At 38.4% G+C, this 22,674-nt stretch overlaps 1 protein-coding gene across 3 annotated transcripts in view; it reads left to right on the plus strand.

The window, feature by feature from the left end:
- The window catches only part of GRID1 (glutamate ionotropic receptor delta type subunit 1), a 1,087,219-nt gene extending 1,064,905 nt beyond the window's left edge, over positions 1–22,314 (plus strand). The window contains exons 14-17 of one of the 3 annotated variants that reach the window (XM_078150776.1): positions 89–255; positions 5,470–5,710; positions 5,954–6,045; positions 20,225–20,314. In XM_078150776.1, coding sequence (XP_078006902.1) covers positions 89–255; positions 5,470–5,710; positions 5,954–6,043 — 498 coding nt within the window. In that variant the 3' untranslated portion in view covers positions 6,044–6,045; positions 20,225–20,314. Of the gene's footprint in view, positions 1–88; positions 256–5,469; positions 5,711–5,953; positions 8,156–20,224 lie in introns of those variants that run through there. The other 2 variants (XM_020994606.2, XM_078150775.1) reach the window with 2 other exon arrangements.
- Positions 22,315–22,674: the final 360 nt, after the last annotated feature.

Genomic DNA, 22,674 nt, shown 5'->3' on the forward strand with positions numbered 1-22,674 from the left:
TACAGCACACAGACAGCTACTTCTCCCACTTGGATAGCCAGTCCTACATGATTTCATGTCTGTTTTGTTTTGTTTGTTTTTTTTTCAGGCAAAGAAAGGAAATTATGCATTTCTGTGGGATGTTGCCGTGGTGGAATATGCAGCCCTGACAGATGATGATTGCTCAGTGACCGTCATTGGCAACAGTATCAGCAGTAAGGGCTATGGCATAGCACTTCAGCATGGCAGCCCCTACAGGGACCTCTTTTCTCAGAGGTAACTTGGACATTGATAAGGGAGGAGGGTTGGCCAGTATGACATGGTAGGAATGGTTGCTGGGCTAGTAATTTGGGCTTGTAGATTCTCAGAAACTTTCCAGTTGATGATTCCCGATGTTACAAAATAGCATGAGGAGGGAGCCGTAGCCTTTGTATCCATTTTATCTTTGATGAAACTGTGATATGGAAGGCATTGATCTCAATGAGAAATCTTACAAGGTGTCCCTGCTTTGATGGTCAATGTTAAGGTGATGGTCGATGTTAAGATTGTACATCTCATTTGTGGACTGGATTATTTAAATCATAGCTTAACTTTCCCTTCTCTTTGCTCCAGGATTGGTAGGTGAAGGGTAGATGTATGAAAGGACATGAGATAAAAACCAGATCATTCTCACCATATTTAGTAGCTGCCTAGATTAAGGGAAATTTGGAATGATGTCCTTCATATTCATTGGCTTTCTTTTAGTATTCTTCATCCTTTTCTATTTGCCTTTATGGATTAAACCATGTATTTCCCCTATTAACCCCTGAGTTTTTAGCTATTCTCTTTTTCTTGTACTTAGTATATTTATAAGTAAAGTGATCTTCATGTTGAAATGGGGATAATGATATTCCTTTCTAAATCTACATTGACCCCTTCATTCCCCAGTACTAGATGTCATTATTTTCCCTACTACTTTCTACTGGCTTCCAAAAGCACAATGAAAGAACCACACTGTTCTCTTCCCAGTGAAGGGCATCATGGCATCTAAGGAGTAGATGCAAATTAGCCTGCTTAAAACACATGAAAAGACATTACCATAGAAGCCAAAAAAAAAAAGAAAATTCTGGGTATTGTCATATTTGTGGTTTCCTCTTAGATTTATTTGAAGAGATGAAAAGAAAAAGAAGTAGAGTTGGTGAGAAGCCTCTGATGAGTGCTGGAGACTGAGACACCTTCAAGGAGGAAACAAACTAGACAATAACACAGGTCTCATTGACTTGGAGATCAGGCAGGCTGCCCCTAAGAAAAGAAGTAATGAATTACTCATCAACATACACTCTATGAACTGAAATGTGAAGAATTTTTTTCTCTTCTTTTAATGAACTATATTTGATTCCTCTCCAAGAGAGAACACAAGTCCTTATATAGGCATGTACATATCTACACACCGCTTGCTAAATGAGAAGGGTATTCTACACTCTGGTCAAAAAGAAATTCATTTAACTTTTTTTTCTTTCTTTCTTTTTTGCAAACTTACCATTACACAAAGCACTGGGTTGGATGTTTCTGGAAACATAAAGATTACTAAGGTTGATGAAGATTTTTTGTGTATTGAAATGTAAAGAATAAAACCTCTCCTAGATTAATGATCTAGGGACATGAGGAGTATTTGCACAATGCTATGTTTATGGGTTTAAAGTTAGAAAAGGACACTAGATATCAAGTATTCCCTCCCCCCTTCACTTAATAAGGTACAATTAAAAACCAGAGAGTTGAATTGACTTCCCTAAGGTGACTGACATAAAGTATATAGCAAGGGTAGGACAGAAACCCTGGTCTTCTGACCACAAAGGCAAGTACTTAAAAGGATGCTGAACTGAACTGAAATGTAAGGAATAAACAGGGGCTGGTGAAAACTCTTCATTTACTTAATAAGCATTTATTAATCAGTTATGATGTAATGGGCACCAAGGATACAAAAGCAGTAATAAATACTATCCTCAAAGACTGTACATGATAATGAATATAGGCTATAGCTGAGGTGCCAGGAATCCATGGTAAAAGCACTGGCCCATACTGGCTCAATCCATCAAAGAATCAGCAAGCATTCATTAGGTTATTAAGTGCATAGTATGTTTCCAGGAATGTAATATTCTTGTTTTTTTTTTTTTGTCTCTTGCCACCCCCACCCCACCACCATACACAAACCATTGTTCTTTCTGACTACCCATGGTTATATGACAATAGTGTCTACATGAGGTCCTGAGACAAGAAGAGAGTAACATTTTGTAGATTAGATTTTTTTTTCTATGAACAGGTTCTATGCAACCAGTAATAAATACTATTACTACTACTGCTGCTGCTACTGCTGCTGTTCCTGTTCCTACTACTACAACTATTACTACTATTAAACTACTTTTATGTAGAACTTTAAGATTTATAAAGTACTTTAATGAATCATCTCATTTAATCACCACAGCAACACTGTGAGACAGACACTTTTATTATCTGCATTTTACATATGAGAAAACTGAGGCTGAAAGATTGCTTGGCTTGGTCAGGGTAACACAGCTAGCAAATTTCTGAGTTAGAATTTGAACTCAGGTTTTCCCAGTTCCAAGTTCAGTGTTGTATCCACTATCTACCTAACTACTTCAATATACAAAGAATTTTAACTATGTGTTTTGACACATTGGTTAAGCTGCACTAAACTTAGACTCATCTGGGGCAAATAACATAAAATATAAATCAACTTTGTAATTCAAAATGTAAAATTAACAAAAGTAAGCAGGACGAAAATCATGGAGTACCAAAAGAGATTCATTGCTATAGTACTCTCCAGCTCCCAAAGGGGTTCCTATGTTAAAGTATTATTCCTTCTAAATTCTATTGGCTTAGGCCATTGCCCTAATCACCACACGCTAATTATAGCTCTGACTATAAAGGATGGTAACCTCAGTCTTGCTCACATCTCTTGCCTCTGATGCTGAGTGGTAATACAAAGCACATTTATGTTTTTAATCATGACTTTGATTATTATGATAGGATTTAGGGAACTCTAGAAAACAATAGAGCATTGTCTAATGGCCTACCAATTATAATGATGATGATGACGATGATGAATTTCAATTAATTTTATAATTTATTGGTGGTGGCCCACAGCTCTCAGAAAATTTGTTCATTTTACTGCCCTTACTCTCTGTTCCAGTCTATTCTGCAGAAGTTGCCGTACTTTACCAAGATGGCCCCTCACATTTGATTTCTGTCTCTGTCTCATTCTCTCTGTAATGAATTGATGATTGAATGTGCATTCTTCTATGAAGCATTGGGTGTTTCTGAATTCAGTACAATGATGAAAGAAAACTGGAATAGTAATTGCCAGCAACTACTCAGTCCTTGAAACAAATGTTTAATTAATGTCAGAGCGAGAGAGAGTAAATGTCAGTCATTTTCTATGTAAATGTACAGCAGTCCCTAATCCGTGTTTATGAGACTCATTTATATAGTTCAGCATTAAAGCTGCCCAGTTAATCACACAATTTGGGACTCAGGGGAAATATGCTGCTAATGGCAACCTGAAACCAACCACCAACGATATGTGGGTGTAAATCATATACTTTTACAGTCAAAAAACAGACATAAGGAAAACTCACTGCTTATTCGTAGAGACTTCTCTCATTCTGCAGTGCAGATCCATGAACACAGCCATATTACAAGGAGATGGGTTAGATGAGATTGTTTGGGGTTACAACAGGGTGGCCTCCAAAAGTCCACTGCACTTCAGACTGGGAAGAAGGACATGTGACTTATGGGAAAAGAAGAGTAGAAAAGAAACTAAGGCAGGAAAGGATTTTGTCAAGAACTCTTCCTCTGACCTCACTCCCCCAACTGCATTAGAGCTCCCACCTACTTCATATTACTTTCCTTCCTGTAGCATACAACCCAGTCACACTTGGTAGGCTGGGGGGCAATTGTGCCTACTAGAAGACATTCTAACTCCTTCCTCTGTCTGTTTCTTCTCACCAAAATTTACAATATGTTTCTTCCTCATTTTTTTTTTTGCCTTTTAGAATCTCTAGATTCCTTCAAAGCAGAAATCAGTTGCCATTTTCTTCTTATGACTCTTCCTGAATCGCTCAGGTGTTAATATGTGCTCCTGGTTATTGCTTTTCATTCCTTTGTGTAGATATGCATTTATATACTTAGATCCACGTTATATTCATCCTCTAGAAGATAAGCACTTAAAGGGCAGAGACTGTTGAATTTTGTATCTGTGCTCCTGGTGGTTACCACAGCTTATGATCTTAATCATTGTTTTTAATTGAATGCAATGGAATTGAAGGAGTTCCAAGACCATAATGCAAGCTGAATGACAAAGATAAGAGCAAAGGTAAACAACACTCCCTCCAATTTTCAATCCCATCCAGATTCTTTCTGTGGATCCAGACTTCCAGATAGAGAATTCACAATTTGACTTCATCACCTTTGTAGGGAAAAGATGTCTAAGAGGAAGGACACCAACATTTCCCCTTTATGCCAGCATTTAGCTAATTGTGGACACAGTGACCCACTCACCAATGGTTAAGTAGGGGTTTAATGTTACATGTGGTAATGGTTACATGTGCAATTACTTTTCCTACAATAAAGAAGCCCAGCCATCACCAGGTTGAAAGTGTACCCATGCATATCAAAATATCTTTTCTGGGTTCTAAGAATAAATCCTTTTGAAAGAGATGTGGTTCCCAATCTCAGAAACATAAGAGTTCAAGACAGCAAATACTTTTTAAAAAAAAAAATTTCTCTTTGTATCTGCAGTTCATTACAAATAGTTGGTGTTTATTAGATTAAATATTTAGTTGTTAAAGGTTAAAATGCCAAATGATTAATTGAGGAATATAAGGGCTTCTGAGTGCCAGGAGCCCTGCATGTTGGCATCTTATCAAGAGAGTTTGTATAGCCATGAAAAAAAAATATGGCAGGGATGTGATTCTTTTCAAAGGCTATTGATATGTCCCAGAGTCTGAGAATTTGATTGCTATTCTGTTTGACATTTGGCAAGATTTCTGGCCCAGAACTGGATAGTGAATTCTGGGAAATAGCATTAATCATCATGATAATATTGGAACTGCCCAGTTTTATGGGTAATTCCAATGACTTTTTTTTTCCTAACCACAGAGCAAAGGGGTATGAATTATAATTAATTAATTTATAAAGATAATAATGTTAACAGTAATAATGATGGTGGTAGCAACGAAGAAGGTGATTGTGTTGCATTTGGTGGTGGTGGTGGTGGTGGTGGTGTGGTGGTGATAATGGTGAAGTTGCTGCTGATGGTGGTGACTATGGAGATGACGGTGGCAGCAGTATTAATCCTACCACTGTTTGTAGTAGTCACCCTCCTCCAGCCATGCTAAAATTAGATAAGAAACACAACTTTAGCATAAAAAATAATTAGGTACTCAGTGTCATTTTCCACTGTTAATGACCATTTTTGATCTTATCTTTCAGGATCCTGGAGCTACAGGATACTGGTGACTTGGATGTTCTCAAACAAAAATGGTGGCCACGTATGGGTCGCTGTGACCTGAATAGTCACACAAGTGCTCAGACAGATGGCAAGTCCCTGAAACTACACAGTTTTGCTGGCGTGTTCTGCATCCTTGCTGTGGGCCTTCTCCTTGCATGCCTGGTGGCAGCCCTGGAACTATGGTGGAACAGCAACCGCTGCCATCAGGAAACACCAAAAGAGGTCCATAGCTTTTATCCTATTCCTTAAGGAAGCTCAAAGTCAAGAATTGAGCTCTGAGATTTTTTTAGGATTTTTTTCTTACAAATAATATGAATCATTTTCATATAGCTTAGAGACATAACATAGATTTGGTTTTTTTACAGTGCTTTTCTTGTGTTTTTTTTTTTGTAAAAGAACAAATTTAAGTGATTTTTTATGATTGTAAAAAGTGCCAAGGCATTAAAGTCCTGTATTTATCTATAGAGCAGATGCAGTGTGGGCAGCACGAGGGCGCCCTTACCCACTCTGCCTCACCAATGTGCTTCTACCCTGACCTGGAGAGACCAGCTCTAGGGGTAAGAGAGTAGCCCAGAATCCATGCCTACCTGCCCCTTGGCCATCTATCCCAAGTGTCAGTATGGGGAAACTGTGCTGGGTTTCTTCTGAGGGTTATGAGCTGTCTCCCATCAACTGCCCACCAAGGATGGTCAACGCATAGACACAAATATATGACTCAGATTCATCATGATCAATGCCAAGCATGGCCTTAGATGAAATTTAGAGTCTAAGTAAAATGGCCTTTTCCCCAGGAGATGGCATACCAGGGACCGTTCATGTTTTTGACCTACTGCCTCTCCCTCAAACCTGACCCCCAATAAACTGTTTTCTGAAAAAAAAAAAAGCCCTTCTGAGTATTTCCCCTAGAAAGCTCTCTCTCAGAGAAGGCAATGGGTATTGAAACATTTGGGGGTAGTGTTCCCACCACCAAGAAATTAAATTCATTCTTGAAAAATTCTTCCATAAAGCCAGGGTCTGTTTGCATCAATTAAAATGCTTAACAAGCTAACCTCTAGTAATTTTGGAAATATGGAGACACTTGCAAGATTCCTTCAGCTCAAACAGATGTTATTTCCAAACAAGTAGTGGCAATACAGCTGGAAAAGAATGGAAATGAGAATCCATCAATTCTAATCTCAGGGAGCTTTTTGGAGGTGGGGGTGGAAGGAGGTTGTGGAAAATGAAGTATCTCAAGTCCGTGAATGTGGTGCCAACAGATGCAGAACCAAGATCTTTAGGTGGCTTTGTAATGTGCCTTTACTCAATACTGTGCAATTCTTCATGGAGCTGTGATTTCCCTAGTGTGGATGCTCCATCTATATTCTTCCTTCAATGATAAATCCAGGAGCTAAAGCACAGTACATCTTGTAGGACTTGGATGGCTTTTGAATGCTGCTGGAGCCAAAGATTTCAGCAGTCTGCAGTACAAGCTGATGATCATGTTTACCTTGGCTAAGAAATGACTTATTTGACAGAGACATAATCCATTCTTGGGCCAATACTTGAAGGCTTTCCCAGATTGGTAGAATTTGCCAGACCTTTTGATCCATTCTCACAACCCTTTGAAAAGTTAAGTTCCCCTTTATGTCATGATGAGATATCATAATCATTTTTTAAAGTGACTGTTTTCTCAAAAAGCACCAAAGTGACTGACCAAAACTTACTTAAGCCTTGCTTTATCTATTTCTAGATTACTATCTGTCTTGCTTCTCTCCTTTCTCTGTGTCTCTATGTGTCTCCTGATACATCTTTCTTTGCTTCTGTCTCTCAGTCTTTCTGTCTCTATCTTTATTTCTCTGTTTCTGTCTAGTGTCTCTGCCACTATCTATATTTCTTTCTCTTTTTCTGTCTCTCTTATGATTCCATAAATGTAAAGAACCCCCAGCAAAGAAATCCTTTCTACCATTATAGCCCAACTCTCTTCAAACACAGTTCTCTGGGGAAATGAGAAGCTAAGTGACTTTTTCATTGTCACAGGGGCAGTATGTTTCAGGGATGGGACTTGAATCTATGACATCTTGACTCTGAAGCTTATCTACCAACTATTTCATATTTCCTCTCTTGATGTACCTCTCGATGAATGTGAATTCTGCTCTCATGTTGAAAAGGGTCATTTGGTTAGCAGGGTGAATGCCTTTTTGTTTGTTTTTCTTTCTTCTTCTCTTACACTTCTCCACACTGCATAAATATCAGAACGGAGGTTTGCCAAGCAACCTTGGTGACCTTAACTCCACAGGAGCATGGAAGAGAAAAGTGGCATGTTATTGGCTAAGAAAGTCACAATTGAGAAAAAAAAATATTTAAAAGAACATTTGCTATGCTAAAAAGGTTTCTTTTTCTCTTGATGAAACCCATTTAAAGTAAAAACTAGGGTAGAGGAAGCATTTGATCCATGCTCATTACAAGATTTCTCTTAGGTCCGACTTTTTTATTAAACCCACTTATTTGATTTCTTCTATTTCCTAACCAATTGGATCAAGGTGTTCAATGACTGCTGAGTTAAATGACCATTTACTTTACCATACAAATTTCACTTGGGCAGGATGTAGATAATTGTGGATGGAAAAACTCTTGGGGTAGAGGTTTCCCAGGAGAATTGATACTCGATCTAAAGTGGAAAATGGGTTTCAAGTGTCTAATCAATTCTAATCATACCATCATTGGCTTTTCCACATCAGAATAAACTTCCAGGAGTTCCAAGTCCCATGGGACTTTAGATCTTTGAAATATCCCAGAAGATTAAGAAGGTTTAGCAACAATGAATGCAAGACTGAGACTAGTATCCACTGAGCAAACTGGGGAGGGTGAGACAGAGAGATAGAAATAGAGACCATAGAGAAAAGCAGAAGGTAAGAGACAGAGGAGAGGGAAGGAAGGAGAAGGAGACAGAGTCAGAAAGACAGAGACAAAGAGATAAACAGAGTGACAGAGATAAACAGAAGAAAATCAGAGGCACAGAGTTATAGAGACAGAAAGAGATAAACCAAATCCCCAAATCCCTGAATTCCAAGCACTCAAAACAAGTTACATCAAACTCTTATTCTATCCCTTATCCCTTGGAAACCCTATGGGATTTAGATACCATTGGTAAGGTCTGTTTGCCTGATTCTTTTCACTGAAACAGATGTGGATGACTGCCACCATTGGGACCTGTAAATTTCAGCCAATTTTAACAGTTTTCTGGTCCTTCTCGACAGGTATGCTGAGGTAGCCAGTGCCTACTCTTAACTGAACATGCTAAATGCCAGTTACATAGCACTAAGTTTGGTTACATAGCAATCTTTTAAAAATAATGAAAGGTCCATTTAATCGTGGACTCGAAAAACATTTCAGCTATTCAAATTGTGACCTGTGGTTTACAGAGTACTATTTGCAGTTAGATGAGAAAGCAACATTAATCACAGGTTTTTAACATTTCAGAATTTGACTGCAATTCTTGTCAGAAGTCATTCCAAAGATTTTTGCTGTCATTCATAATGGTATTATAACGAAGCTTTTTCAATTGAGAAGAGTATATAGCAGCCTTTTTTGATATTTAGTTCTATTGGGCATCTAGTTTCTTAATATGCATATGGATACAAACATGATTTTTTTCCAGGAATATGTGTATACAATTATGTGGTAACCATATTTAGGAGTTTGCAGCACTCTGCATGGCAATGCTATTGGATACAGCAAAGAGATTTAGATTCATGAAGAGACCTGGACCACTTCTCTTACAAGAACATTTTAATGAAATAAAGACGAGGAATGTATGAGTGGGAGAGAGTACATGGAATGAGATACATGACATTACTCGTCAGAAGCTTGGTTTTGGGATTCCATTTCCATTACTTCTTTGACCTTCCCTCTTATTTCCTTATTTCACCTAAAAGTCAGCTTAGGCGAAACTGAAATTAAAGAAGGGGTAAGCCTTCACACTGTTCTTCTCCTTGATCCTTTGAACACTGAGCCTATTAATTCTACACAGATGCCTTCTCCTTCCCCCATAGACCCCTGGACTTTCCCTTTTTCTCCCCAATCTTCCTTTTCTCCAGCTCAGATGCCTTCTCCATACTTAGGATCCAACAATCATAGATATAAATCTGAAGATATCTCAGAGGTCATCTAGTCCATATTGTGTATTTCACAGATAAAAAAAAGTGAGTCCCTATTGATATAATGTATTATCTAGCATGACATAGCTCCTATGTGGCAGAGCAGGATTTGGACCCAACTCATTTGATTCCAAATTCAATTATTTTCCCACTATACCATGCGGCATACAGTGACTTCCCTTACTGCATGCTTTACTTTTTTCTTCCCATTACTATTCTATTCATCTGAGTATGACTAAAATTTGTTTTTTTTTGTTTACTTTGAAAGAGTTGTGAATACACTGTCACATATATGTATGTGTATAAATGCATGCACATATGTGTATATATATATAATTATATATGTACATGTACATGTACATATATTACTTATTTTTTAAAAGAGCGATAATTTCATAAATAACCATACTCCCTTCAATTTATTGTACTGCCAGCCACATCTTATGACATATTCTTTGTAAGTTCCTGTAGCCAAAATATTGAATCCACAGGTAACTAACCTCTTAGTCCTGAGTCTTTCCAAATATGGTAGAGCTATTAAATTCTCTGAAATACAGCAAAATGTAATGTAACATAAGGTGATGCAATTCAATTCAATCATTTGTTATGGTGGGTAGGTGGTACAGTGAGGAAAATGCTCAACCTGGACTCAGGAATACCTGAGTTCAAATCCAGGCTCAGATATTTCCTAACTGTGGGACTCTGGGCAAATCACTGAAGTTCTATTTGCTTCAGCTTCCCTATATGTAAAATGGGAGTAATAATAGTGTCTACCTCCTAGGATTGTTGTGAAGATCATGTCCATCTCATCATGTTGTGAGATAATATCTACAAAGCCTTATGCTAACCTTAAAGAAGTATATAAATCCTATCATCAGCATCATCATCATCATCATCATCATCATCACCATCTGTCTACAGTGTAGTAGGCATTTTTCTGGTTGCTGGGAATATAAAAACAAATTCCAATTTTCAGAGTGCATTCTATCGGTTGCTTTTGATATGAAATGCACAAAGGCCATTGTTGGGCTTGTCCTTGAAGGCCCTCCAGCTTGGGAGTACTGACTCAAGCTTGCATTCTTCTTGCAGAGCCTTCTAGAACATGTGTACTTCCATGACTCCATAGGAGGCAGCCATAGAGAATACAATGGGAAGTGCATTGGACTTGGAGTCAGTCACAAGACCTGAGTTGGAACACCAGCTCTGCCACTTCCTGCCTGTACAACCTTAGGCCAGTGACTTTATTTCTCTGGGTTTCAGTAACCTCAGCAGTTAAATTAAAGGATGAAATAGTTGACTTCTAAGGTCCCTCACAGGCAAGATTTATGATCCCATTGGGCACCAGAATAGGATTTAGTGAAAGTATATGTACAAATACATACATACATATATGTATTATATATATTATACATATATATATATATATATATATATACATATATATATATGTATGTATTACATACATATATATGTGTAGGCATAAACACAATGATTATGCAAGATTGTCAAAAAACACTTTGGGGAATTTGCATGTGCATTGCCACATATAATATACAATTAAGTTTAGTGATTTGATTATATAACAATGCATTAATATCAGTATAAATAATGTTTTGAATTATCTGATTCTTTACGGGAGCCTGGAACAACTCATTCATTGAAATTTCCTGTCTGTTTTAGTAACAGTCCACATTTATACATCACTTTACAGTTTAAAAAGTGTTTTCTCTTCTCATTTGAGTCTTTTAAAGTTGGTAATGCAACTATTATCACTGTTTTATAAGCTCAGAGAGGTGTCATCTAGCAATTGTCAGTGGCAGAGCCAGGATTGCTTTGCAAGTCTTCTCATTCCTAATCATGTGTTATTTCCACTATATCATATATCCATTCACACCTGTTCTGTAATTTCAGTAGTGTCTATATAAAGCAAAAGGGAAGAAAACTAAAATGAGGTTTAAATACTTAGCTGAAACTGACCTGGGAGATCAGTATTTCTGGGAGATGATCTTCTTTTCTTCCCTTCAGATACCCTTTCATTTAAAGAGTAGGTATACAATTAATGTTTGATTTAACTCAATATAATTCAATAAACATTCATTAACTGCTTATCATTTCAAGGCATTGTGCTAGAGGCAAAATACAAGATTCTTTTAAAAAAGAGTCATTGTCCTCAATGGATTTATATTCTATTGAATAATAGAGGCGCAAAAACCAACTTGCTATTGTTAGAAGAGGGGAATTTGAGTCAGAAAAGAACTATGTTTGAATGCCACATAAGATCCTGAATAACTTGGAGACTACTGAAATTCATCTGTCCTTTTTGAGACTCTATTTTTTCCTGTCTATTGGGGATTCTCTACACTGCGGCTTCTCAGATTTGCATTGGGAGCTTCACTTTGGTCACACAGATATTTAGCATCTGAGGCAAGATTCCAGCCCAGATAAGCTAGGTGCCACAGGGCATAGAGTTCCATGTTTGGAGTTAGGAAGATCTGAGTTCGAATACAGCCTCAGACTCTTACTATCTGTGTAACTCTGGACAAGTCACTCAGTTTCCTTATTTGTCTCAATTTCCTTATCTGTAGAATGTAAATAATAATAGCACCTATCTCCCTGAGATACTACAAGAAAAAAATGATAGAATAATGGTGAAGCATTTAGGATAGTGCCTGGCATATGGTAGGCACTACCCAAAAGTTATTATTATTGTTATTATTATTATTATTTCCTGCAGAGCCCCATCTTTACCTGAGACATCACTTGGATTACTTTGTGTCCAGGAACATTGCAGGATTATTAATCACTCAAAAGAATTTGGCTTAGCCATGCAGAAAGGAATTAATGACCAAGTAGAGGAACAACTATTTTCTAGTCTATGATGTGCAGTTGGGTGGATAGGTTTTGGATCAAGTCCACCCAGTAGTTCTATCATGAATAGACACTGAAGAGGTTCAGTGATCTGGACCCAGAACTGAAGAGGAGATGAGAACAGTTTAGATTTCTGTTGGGAAACCTCTGAATAAGAATGGAGAGGAATGAACAGTGGAAGGCATGAGTATTCTGTAGCCTATTACCAATGGAAGAATTGCAGAGCAGAAGTAGCATAAAGGGCACCCTCAGAGTAATCAGAAGGTTATGTGGTGAGCCTCTTCTGGTACAGTGGAAAGAATATAGGCTCCAAGTAACAGGAACTGAGTTCCACTCTTTCCTCTGATTCTTTATTACCCATATGAATATGTGCATTTTTTAATTTCCCTGGAAGCCTTATTTCTCATCTATAAAATGATAGAGTTTGCTGAGATGGCTTCTGAGGTCCCTTCTATATCTAAAGCTATGTTTCTATAATCATTTGTGAAGACAGAGATAACCACGGACAACCCAAGTATTTCGTTGATAAGAGCACAATGTCAAGTTTTATGGAAAGATCTAAACACACTGGGTGCCTCTCCATTGTTGTTATGGCAAAATATTTACAAGAATCACACAGGATTAGAAGGCCTAGATATTCATCATTTGTTTCATTGAAGGAAATCCATATCTTTGTGATCACATGTCCATCAAACTGTTTTAAATGGGGAAAACCATACCTACAGTTTCTATTTTATAATTTGGTAATAAAGGTCAGTGATATGACCTATTGTTGTTATAAAAATACCAGCCATTATTCATTTATTCCAATCCCTTGTTCCTGTTACCCTCTGGAATTGATCAGTGGGACAAACCTTGGTGGGAAGGTCAGAATGTGAGTGGAGTCCAAGCCATCCAAAGCTCCACCTGCCTCTTACAGCTGCTCCTGGGGCATTGCATTAGCAGTATTCTCTTGTGACTAACTTCCATCTATTCACTAGGGCTATGTGGCCTTACAGTTACTCACTCCCTGATGAACTTGGAAGTGCTCCATCTCCATGAAGCCGTAATCTTGTTCATTTTTCATAACCTCCACTGCCTTTCACTCCTCATTGTTTCTTGCACAGGACCAAGAATCTCTTGTTTCAGTGATGTTTTTGCATCAACATGTCCACTATGAATGAGGGCAGTCAATAAAATTTGAATCTCTCTCTCTCTAGAATGGACAATCTAACCCACGTCAAATAAGAGTCAACACTTCATAAGAGAAAGTGTACTGGATTCAAAGTCAAAGAACCTATGGCTCTTGGGTCCATCACTACCTGTATAATACAAAGCAAATCATTTAAACTTTTTGGGCCTCAGTTTATCCATCTGTAAAATGAAAAGCTCATGAAATAGCTGGCTTATGAGATGTCTCCTAAATCTATGATTCTGTGATCATCAGTCTACTTTGCTGTCCTTTTTTTTTCTCCCATCCATCCCCAAGTATTTATAAATACCAATAACTACACGCCCACAAGACTTTATGTGCTTACAAAGGTCTTTGTATGTATTTTCCCATTGGATCCCCACAAGAACAAGGTAAGGGAAGTGTTATGGGCATTATCTTGCTCATTTCACAGGAGGTGGTTATGTGTCCATTGTTAGGCAACTAGCAAGTAATAGAAGTGTAATTCAAAGACAGTTCTCTTCTCATTCCAAGTCCAATGTTCTTTCCATTAAACTCTATTTTTTCCCTCTGAAACAAGTTCCCTTATTACCAGTTTTTTCCCCCTTTCTCAACTTGAAACAGTGGCCAACAGACCTCAACCAATGTCAGTCCTAATGAGTTCCACTTATAACAGCTGTTACATAGATGAGAGCTTAGTTAATTACCATTTTCGACTACATTGTATTGTTTCCACGTTGGTGAACAGAAGCTTAATTACAGAACTTTGTCTCTCTGAAGGAAATGCTTGTGAGAGGTCTGGGGTGGAGGAGCAACCTCTCAGTGGTGCATCTGTCATCATATTTAGTAGGAGACAATAGCCACAGCCTCAGATTCCAGCCAGATTCATGGCAAATGAGTGAGCAGATTTTATGTTGCATTAAGTGATGTTTGACTAGTCCAGTTACCTGTGGTAAATTAACAAAGGCAAGAACAGTTCTCCAAGTCTCTTTCCATATCTGCCCACATATCATTACCTGGCCAAACATTGGAACCTTGCATAATGAGGATGTGAACTAAAGTTGGTCATATTTTTTTAAAGGATTAGAATTTGCATAACATAATGGAATACACCATTTCTTCCAAAATCTAGGTAATTATTCAAGATGCCCCTACTTTCTATAAGTAGTGGTGACTTGAACTCCTTTGCCTCTCTCAGGAGATGATGGAGTGAAATCATGTATGCCTTCACATATGGGGAACTTGAAATCCTCCGTGATGAAAGATATAGACATATTTTGTTTTGGGGGTGGGGAATGGGAGGTGGGGGTTCTAGATGGAACTTTTATTCATACTTGGCACATCAGCATTCCCCTTTCTCTCTTTATCTTCACCATTTTTCAGGGTCAGACAGGTCATTGCAGACATTGCCAGAATCCTATCTGTGTTGGGCATTCATCGTTCCAAGCTGAGGCAGGCACATGGGCTTATCTCCAGGATGCCCAAATGGGCTTTGCTGTTAAATTGTCTTACAACTTATTTGAGAACAACTAATGAAACCCTGGTTGGTTTCCTCTTTTTTCTGGCTCTTTCTTGTAGCTGTTGTTTTCTTATCTTAACAACATCCATAAGAATAGGATTTAATGAGATTCCAGGATGGCAAAGAATGACCTCTTTGAATTCTGTTTGCTACATTAAGCCCTTCCTGTCTAGGTTTTGAAATTGATTGGGTAATCTAGATCTCAAACAGTACCTCACCTTGTAGAAGAGGTAGACCCTCTAAAGCGGGGGAGGATTCCAATGACGTCCAGGCCTTATGTCATGTCAATTTCATGCCAACTCAAAAGGCTAGTTGAAATCCCAGGAAACTACTGATTTCTGCCCTCTTCAACAAAGATGTGAGCAGTGTCAAAAGGGTACTAACTTGTATTTGAATGAGGATATTAAGAAACAGCCATTCAAATCATCCCCTAGGGAATTTTATCAGTGGAGATCACCAAGCAAATATAAAATTATGACCTATTTTATTTCAATATGGTTTGATTCAATTCAATAAGTGCCTACTATGTGCTACTAGACTAGATGCTAGTGGTTGTAAAAATGTACAAATTTCTACTTGTATGCAAATGCAAAAAATAATGAACAAACGCCCCCTACTGTAATCAAGCTAATAGTTTAGAAGAGTTGTTTTCCATTAGATTAAACTCCTTAGACATTGACACTGAGACTTTCAAGAGTTTTACTGATATTCTCAGGATCTTGGACCTGGAGCTCAAAGAGGCCTCTGAGATTTTATCAAATGCCCTCCTTTTAGAGATGAGGATAATGAGCCCTAGATCCATAAAGTAACTTACCTGAGGACATATAGGTAGTAAGAAAGAGAGTCAGTAATCAAACCTAAGTCCTTTTGACACCAAATTCTGTCTTTTCCCCTAGAGTCGGTGAAAAGTAAGGAATCACAGAATAGGAAGGGACCTCAGAGAGCATCCACCTCTGGACCTATCATCTTCTCATCCTAGTTCAAGTAACACCTGAGCAATAATCAAAAGATTCTTGGGATCCCTTGGAAGCCATATGAACAAAGAGGCTTTGCTTACAGACTTCCAATGAAGGGAAGTCAATCATCTAGAATGATATTTCATTCCACCTTGGCATAGCTCTCACTGATCTGTGATCTCATCAATGGATATCCCCCCAATCATATATAATCCCTTTGCTTTTCCCTCCAAGTCTCACTTCCCTGCCTCTAACATAATCCAACAAACATGTAGTAAATGCATATTCCAACTTATCCACTACATGTGATTCTAAAAATTCAAAGACAAAATTAAAAATGCCTTTTATTTTGTTGGTACTCACATTCTCCTGAAGATTATCTCCTTTACCCTCCCTCCATTAACAGGACTCCACTTTTTATCTAATGCCTAGTAGTCTCTGGCAAATAAAATACCCTTAATAAATGCTATTCATTCATTCAATAGAAAATTTAAAGTGTATATGAAACATTTCAAATATTCCTTACCAGATCAGCAGACTGGCCCACTCCTCCTACCCCCCCCAAAAAAAAGGCCATCTGTGAGCCTCTGATTCCCTGATTCTAGTTCATCTGTGGTCATCTGGCCTCTCATAATTGGTATATAAGCTTCTGAACACACCATTCCTGTCCCAGGTAGAGATGTTAATGGTTCTTACAATACTTATTTTTAGCTCTTGGTCCATATTCCTCTTTGAGCTATTGTCTCTTCCTTTGAGTTTTCCCTTTCTTACAATGTTTGGCTTTGAGAGCCAGTCTTTCCTATCCTATGCAGTCCATGTGCTTAATTGAATTGCTTCTTGGAGGTGTCAATTTTTCTGTCCGATATCCCTGAGAGAGGTGACATAAATAATGCCATGGTCCATACCTGATGTCCATCATAACACCAAGGAAGGTGGTGGGAAGAGTAGATAGGGTCAATTATCTGGATAGGAAAATCTGTAGATAATGATGTTGTAGAACTCCTGTTGAGAAAATAAGGAAAGATATAGAAAGAAAGATTGAACTTTCACACAAGATCTCATGGCAACTTCCCTGAGCTTAAGTATAAGGGTACAAGTACACATCACACAGATATTTCCTGATGATAAAAAAACCCAGATGGCATTCAGCAACAACATGAAAAACTCGAAGCACATGGAATGGTATGGGGCTTTATCTTTGACCTTGTTTTGTTCAACATTTTCATCAACAAGTTGTTTAAAGACATAAGATAGATGGAATGCTTATCAATATGTGGATGACAAGAAGCTGAACAGAATAACTATTTTGGATTGCAGAAACATGATCCAAAAACTTTGTGACAGGCTGGAATGATGGGCCAATTTGAATAAGATGAAATGCAATAAGGATGAATTTAAAACACTGCTCTGAGATTAAAAAAGAAAGAAAGAAAGAAACTCAGCTGCAAAAGTAGAAGATGGAGTAGATGATGACTAGGGAGCAGTTCATATTAAAAAAACTGGGAAATTTCATAGATTTGAAGCAGTATCATGTGCAAGTAAAAAAAAAAAACTGATTGAACCTAAGATTAGATTAAGAGAGAAGTAATGTCTTAGTGTGACCATTGTGTTCTACCTTGGCTAAACCATAGCTATGAGTAGAGTGTTAAATCTTGGTGGAATAATCAAAGGGGGACTCTAACAAACTGGAGGGTATTCACAGCAAAATGCCCGGAATGTTGCAAGACCCACAACTGATCTAAGAATCAACTGAAAGAGTGATCCACATTCAACCCAGAGAATATCAGACTTGGTGTGTGTGAGGGAGGGAGGAGACAGAAGAGGAGACTAGGTCCTATAATTGTCTTCAAATATTTAAAAGTTCATCATGTGGAAGAGTGATTTGCTATTCAAACTAATTCCAGAGGGGAGAACTCAGATGAGTAGGTACAAATTGGCCAGAGATAGATTTCAGTCCAATATAAGGAAGACCTTTCTAATAATTAGACCTGTCTACAAATGAAATGGCATAAGCTAATTAGAAAGACAATATGGCATAATGAATACAGGGAATGCCTTGGATATGGAATTCATGAGTTCAAATTCTGTCCCTGACACATACTGGTTATGTCATTCTGGGCAAGTTACTTAACCATTCAGTGTGCCCAGGAAATTCTCCAAGCTAATGAGTTGCTGATCTACATCAGTGGATGAGTTTCAGTGACAAAATAAACGGTTCTATTGTGTTCCTCCCCATCTTCTCAGATGCAAGCAAGCTTGCATTGTAAGGTAAGCAGAGGCTTGCTGACCATGTGAAAGATCATAATAGAGAGCTTTCTCATGTAAGATAAGACCTAGGACAAGCTGACCTTCAAAGTTTCTTTTAAATCTAAAATGCTATGACTTCTGTGAATACTAGCCATGGACCTAATTCCCTTAAGTGTTTTGAAAGCTACTAAAGTATAAGATAGTGTCCTTGAGGGGCTAGTTAGTCTTCTGGGTTTTGCCTTCATGGTAATAATCAATCCAATATTTTAAAAGAATGTATTTGATGAGCTTTTTCAACTTTAAGAAAAATGATTTTACTTAGCTATTACAATTCTAGTTCGTCATGGTAGAAGGGAACAGTGGACACACCACTCCAAAAAGCTTATGGTTAAATGAGATGTCCTTGAGACCTGAGACTACAAAATCCTACGCAGGAACCCTGGAATTGGGCGGTCCCTTCAACTCTGTTATCTCATTTGCATAGTATTCATTTTTCCTAGAATTTTAGAATTGTAGAGTGTTAAAGCTCAAAGTAGCCAAGAAGAGCAAATCTTCTCATTGTCTCATTTTATAGATTAGTAAATGGAGACCTGTGGAATGGAAATAACTTGTCTCAAATCACAGAAATAGGCGATATTTCTTTCCTCTTGATGATAGCTTAAGGTCTTTTATCCTGTCATTAGCTCTTTTACCCAGAGGAAAGTAAGTTTAATGGGAAGAGGAAGAACATCTAGTATAACTCCATTCATTTTAGAGCTCATAGACTATGGATCTATACTTGGAAAAGACTTTTTGAAGTCATATAGTCCAATATCCTTTTTTGCATATGATCAGCTGAGGCCAACAGAAGATAAGTTCCTGGCTCAAGGTCACTCAAGTAGAAAGTAGCAGAGTAGGGTTCTGGTTCCCACGCCTTTAACTCCAAATAGATTTCACTATTCTCTCTGATACATACAGAGATAGCGAGATATCTATATATCTATATATCTATATATATACACATATATAATATACACACACATATATAGTATATACACATATTGTATGCTTATATATTTGTATCTATACTATTTGAAAAATAGAACTATAAGATCCTAATTTCTTTCCTTATGAACAGCTTTGAGGGATGTTTTACTGGGGCAGTAGTTTGAACCTAACGACTCAGACAACTTTTAGATTTTCTGAATTCCAGCAATCTATCTTTCCATTCCACATATACGTGAAAATTGACTGTAATAATAACGTATGGGTATGGGTTGGGGAAAGGCGTGGAAAGAGGGGAGGGGTGGAAAATGTGAAAAGAACAACTACAGTGATTGTTTATACCATAGCTTAAGGATAGGGCCTAGACCTTTCATTTTACTGGTTTGAGGAAATTTCATTTCTGAATGCACCCTTTTATCACCTTCCAGAGGGTTGACTGGAACAGTAAGAGGTTACATGATAAGATCATGGTAGAGCAGGGGTTCTTAAATTTTTATGTTATGGACCCCTTTGGTAGCCTGGTGAAGCGTATGTGCCCCTTCTCTATATAATGTTTTGAAATTCATAAAATAAAATTTGTAGCATTATAAAGGAAACCAATTACATTGAACAAGTTCCTGGGTCCTTGGTTAAGAGTCCCTGGTTTAAAGGCTAGACATGAAAGGCTAGATAGCTCCAAGGCTATCTCTTACCATTCTAGCATGGTTATAATACATCACTTTCCTCACCTCACATAACTTCCTAGTTCCTTGTTTTCATGGATGCTTTAGGAAGCCCAGGACAATAGTTCATCCATGGCAGCCATCCATATCACATATGTTCTGAGTAAGGTAAGAGAAACTGATTGGGACTGACTGCCATGTGCTTTCTCACCAGGACAAAGAAGTGAATTTGGAACAAGTACATAGACGTATGAACAGCTTAATTGATGAAGATATAGCTCACAAGCAGATTTCTCCTGCATCCATTGAAATCTCAGCCCTGGAGATCGGCGGCATGCCGCCCAGCCAGACCTTGGAGCCGGTTCGCGAGTACCAGAACACTCAACTCTCGGTCACCACCTTCTTGCCTGAACAGAGCAGTCACGCGGCCAGTCGGACACTATCAGCAGCAGCAGGCAGCAATCTGCCCCTGCCTCTCAGCAGCTCAGCAACCATGCCCTCAATACAGTGCAAACACAGATCTCCCAACGGGGGACTGTTTCGTCAGAGCCCCGTGAAGACCCCTATCCCCATGTCATTCCAGTCCGTGCCTGGGGGCGTCATTCCAGAGGCTATGGAAACTTCCCATGGAACATCCATATGATTGACACCCACCCACCCTTCTGCCCACCCACCCAACCAGCAGAGCTTTTTAATACAACTAAAAACAAACAGAAACACACACACACACACACACACACACACACACACACACACACAAAAGACTCACGTTTTTCTTGTACATACCTGTAAATAATGAGAGAATGAAGTGGGGTAAAAGTGTATTTTGAATATTCCCAATTTTCGAAGTCAGTAAAAAAAAGAAAAAAAAAAGAAAAAACACAAAAACAAGAAGTGTATGAATGAATTTGTAAATTTTGTTCTATATGAATAAAAAGGCAAACCACTTGTGATCATTCTGAAGTGCCAAAGAAGCCCTGTTCCTGGGCCTGAGGGCAAGAAGCAATTGTTGGGACCCCATTCCCTTTTGGAGGGCATCATGGGTTCCCATGCCCTTTGTGAGAGCCCACAGGTATTTGCTGCTGATTGTAAAGTGCCCCTTTGGCATCTGCATCCCCTCTCCTCCGAATCTTTCCTCTCTTGGCCTGTACTGTTAGCCTGACCTTCTAAGTTTTGGAGAAAATCTGCAAAATTGACATCGCCAATCTCTGTTTCATTAAAAGAAAAAGAAAGAAAAAACAAAGTAACAGTGGGATAGAGGGAGTAGATAGGATATTGGTGACAAAGCTCCTGAACTATCTTTACTTTTCCTATTAGGAAATACCCTGCTGGTCACCGTGGTTCCCCACATTTCATACTATGTGACTAACTTGGATTTCTGTATGCTCCCCTCAACCTTCGTTTGAGTTGAAACAAAACAGGAAGAAATGAGGTCTGGGAAATTGATGCAGTACTCACTCTGATGGGGAAGGGTAGTTGGGGTGGGCATTGTGTCTGGTTGAGATCAGGCATGGTCACAGATGCTGTGAGCACAGACATAGATGGGAGAGTTGTTGACACAGATGAGGACCTAGAGAAGGGGATACTTCAGTCCCTAAGTGTGAATTGGGTGAAATCTTGGCCTGCCGTGGAGGCTACTGGTGTACAGTAGCTCCAATCCCATAAAGCAAATGCTTGTACAATTCAAAGATTTAGAAGATGTGCCATTCCACTCCTGTGACCATTAAGTCACCAAATGGTAAGGTTTGAATTTATACAGAACTGGTGCTGCTTGCTACCTCTTCCCGTTTGATCTATTCTAGACTAAACTCATTAACGTATCTCAATATAAAGGCAAGTCAGCAGGAAAATGCTATCCCTTGCAGCTAGAGCAGCCCAATTGCTGAGGGAAGGGGAAAAATAACAACAACAAAAAGGTAGCCATTGAAGTTCTTGAACCAAGACAGGAGACAAACATCATTAGGAGCTGAATTATTCAAGTAATCTTGGAATGTATCACTTCAGCTCCTCTCCTTTTGCAGATGGCTGCATTTCTTTTTATTAACCTAACAGTTTGGAAAATGCCATGCATCTCCATCTCTATGGAGCAAAGTCATGCATTCAGTAACAGAAACAAGATGAACAAAGCCTAGATGACTCCCTTAAGTTCCCTCACACACACATACACACACACACACACACACACACACACACACAAATTATAATCAGACCAGCTTTGACCTAGAGGGTTGAGTAAGGAGAGGAGAGGAGAGAGTATAGGGTTGTGTTCGTGGAGAAATAAAAAGTCACATCAATCACCTTGTCTATGGCCTTGTATAGTTATTCAGAAGATATATCTATGGGGTATTAATGAGCCCAGAATTGATTTCTTTACTAAAGTCCCCAGTGAAATGATTGAGCAGCAAAGAAATAAAGACTACATCCAACAGTCAGTTAAAACACCCTGAGGAAAAGGATGTTTATAATTTTCTTATTTACCTCTGAACATTTAAAATGTGTGGGGCAGTATAATGGAAAACCAAGGTGATTAATTTCTGTTTCTCTAATCAAGACTAATATAATCTGAAAATGATGCTGCTCACCATTCAGTCATGAGGAGGGAGGAAATAGTTGCTTTAGACCCTCAGCAAAATAGTATTTGGGATGCAATTAAGAACAGGAAAG

This window comes from Phascolarctos cinereus, unplaced genomic scaffold (assembly GCF_003287225.1).
Source record: "Phascolarctos cinereus isolate Bilbo 61053 unplaced genomic scaffold, phaCin_HiC Scaffold_3;HRSCAF=262, whole genome shotgun sequence".
NCBI lineage: Eukaryota > Metazoa > Chordata > Mammalia > Diprotodontia > Phascolarctidae > Phascolarctos > Phascolarctos cinereus.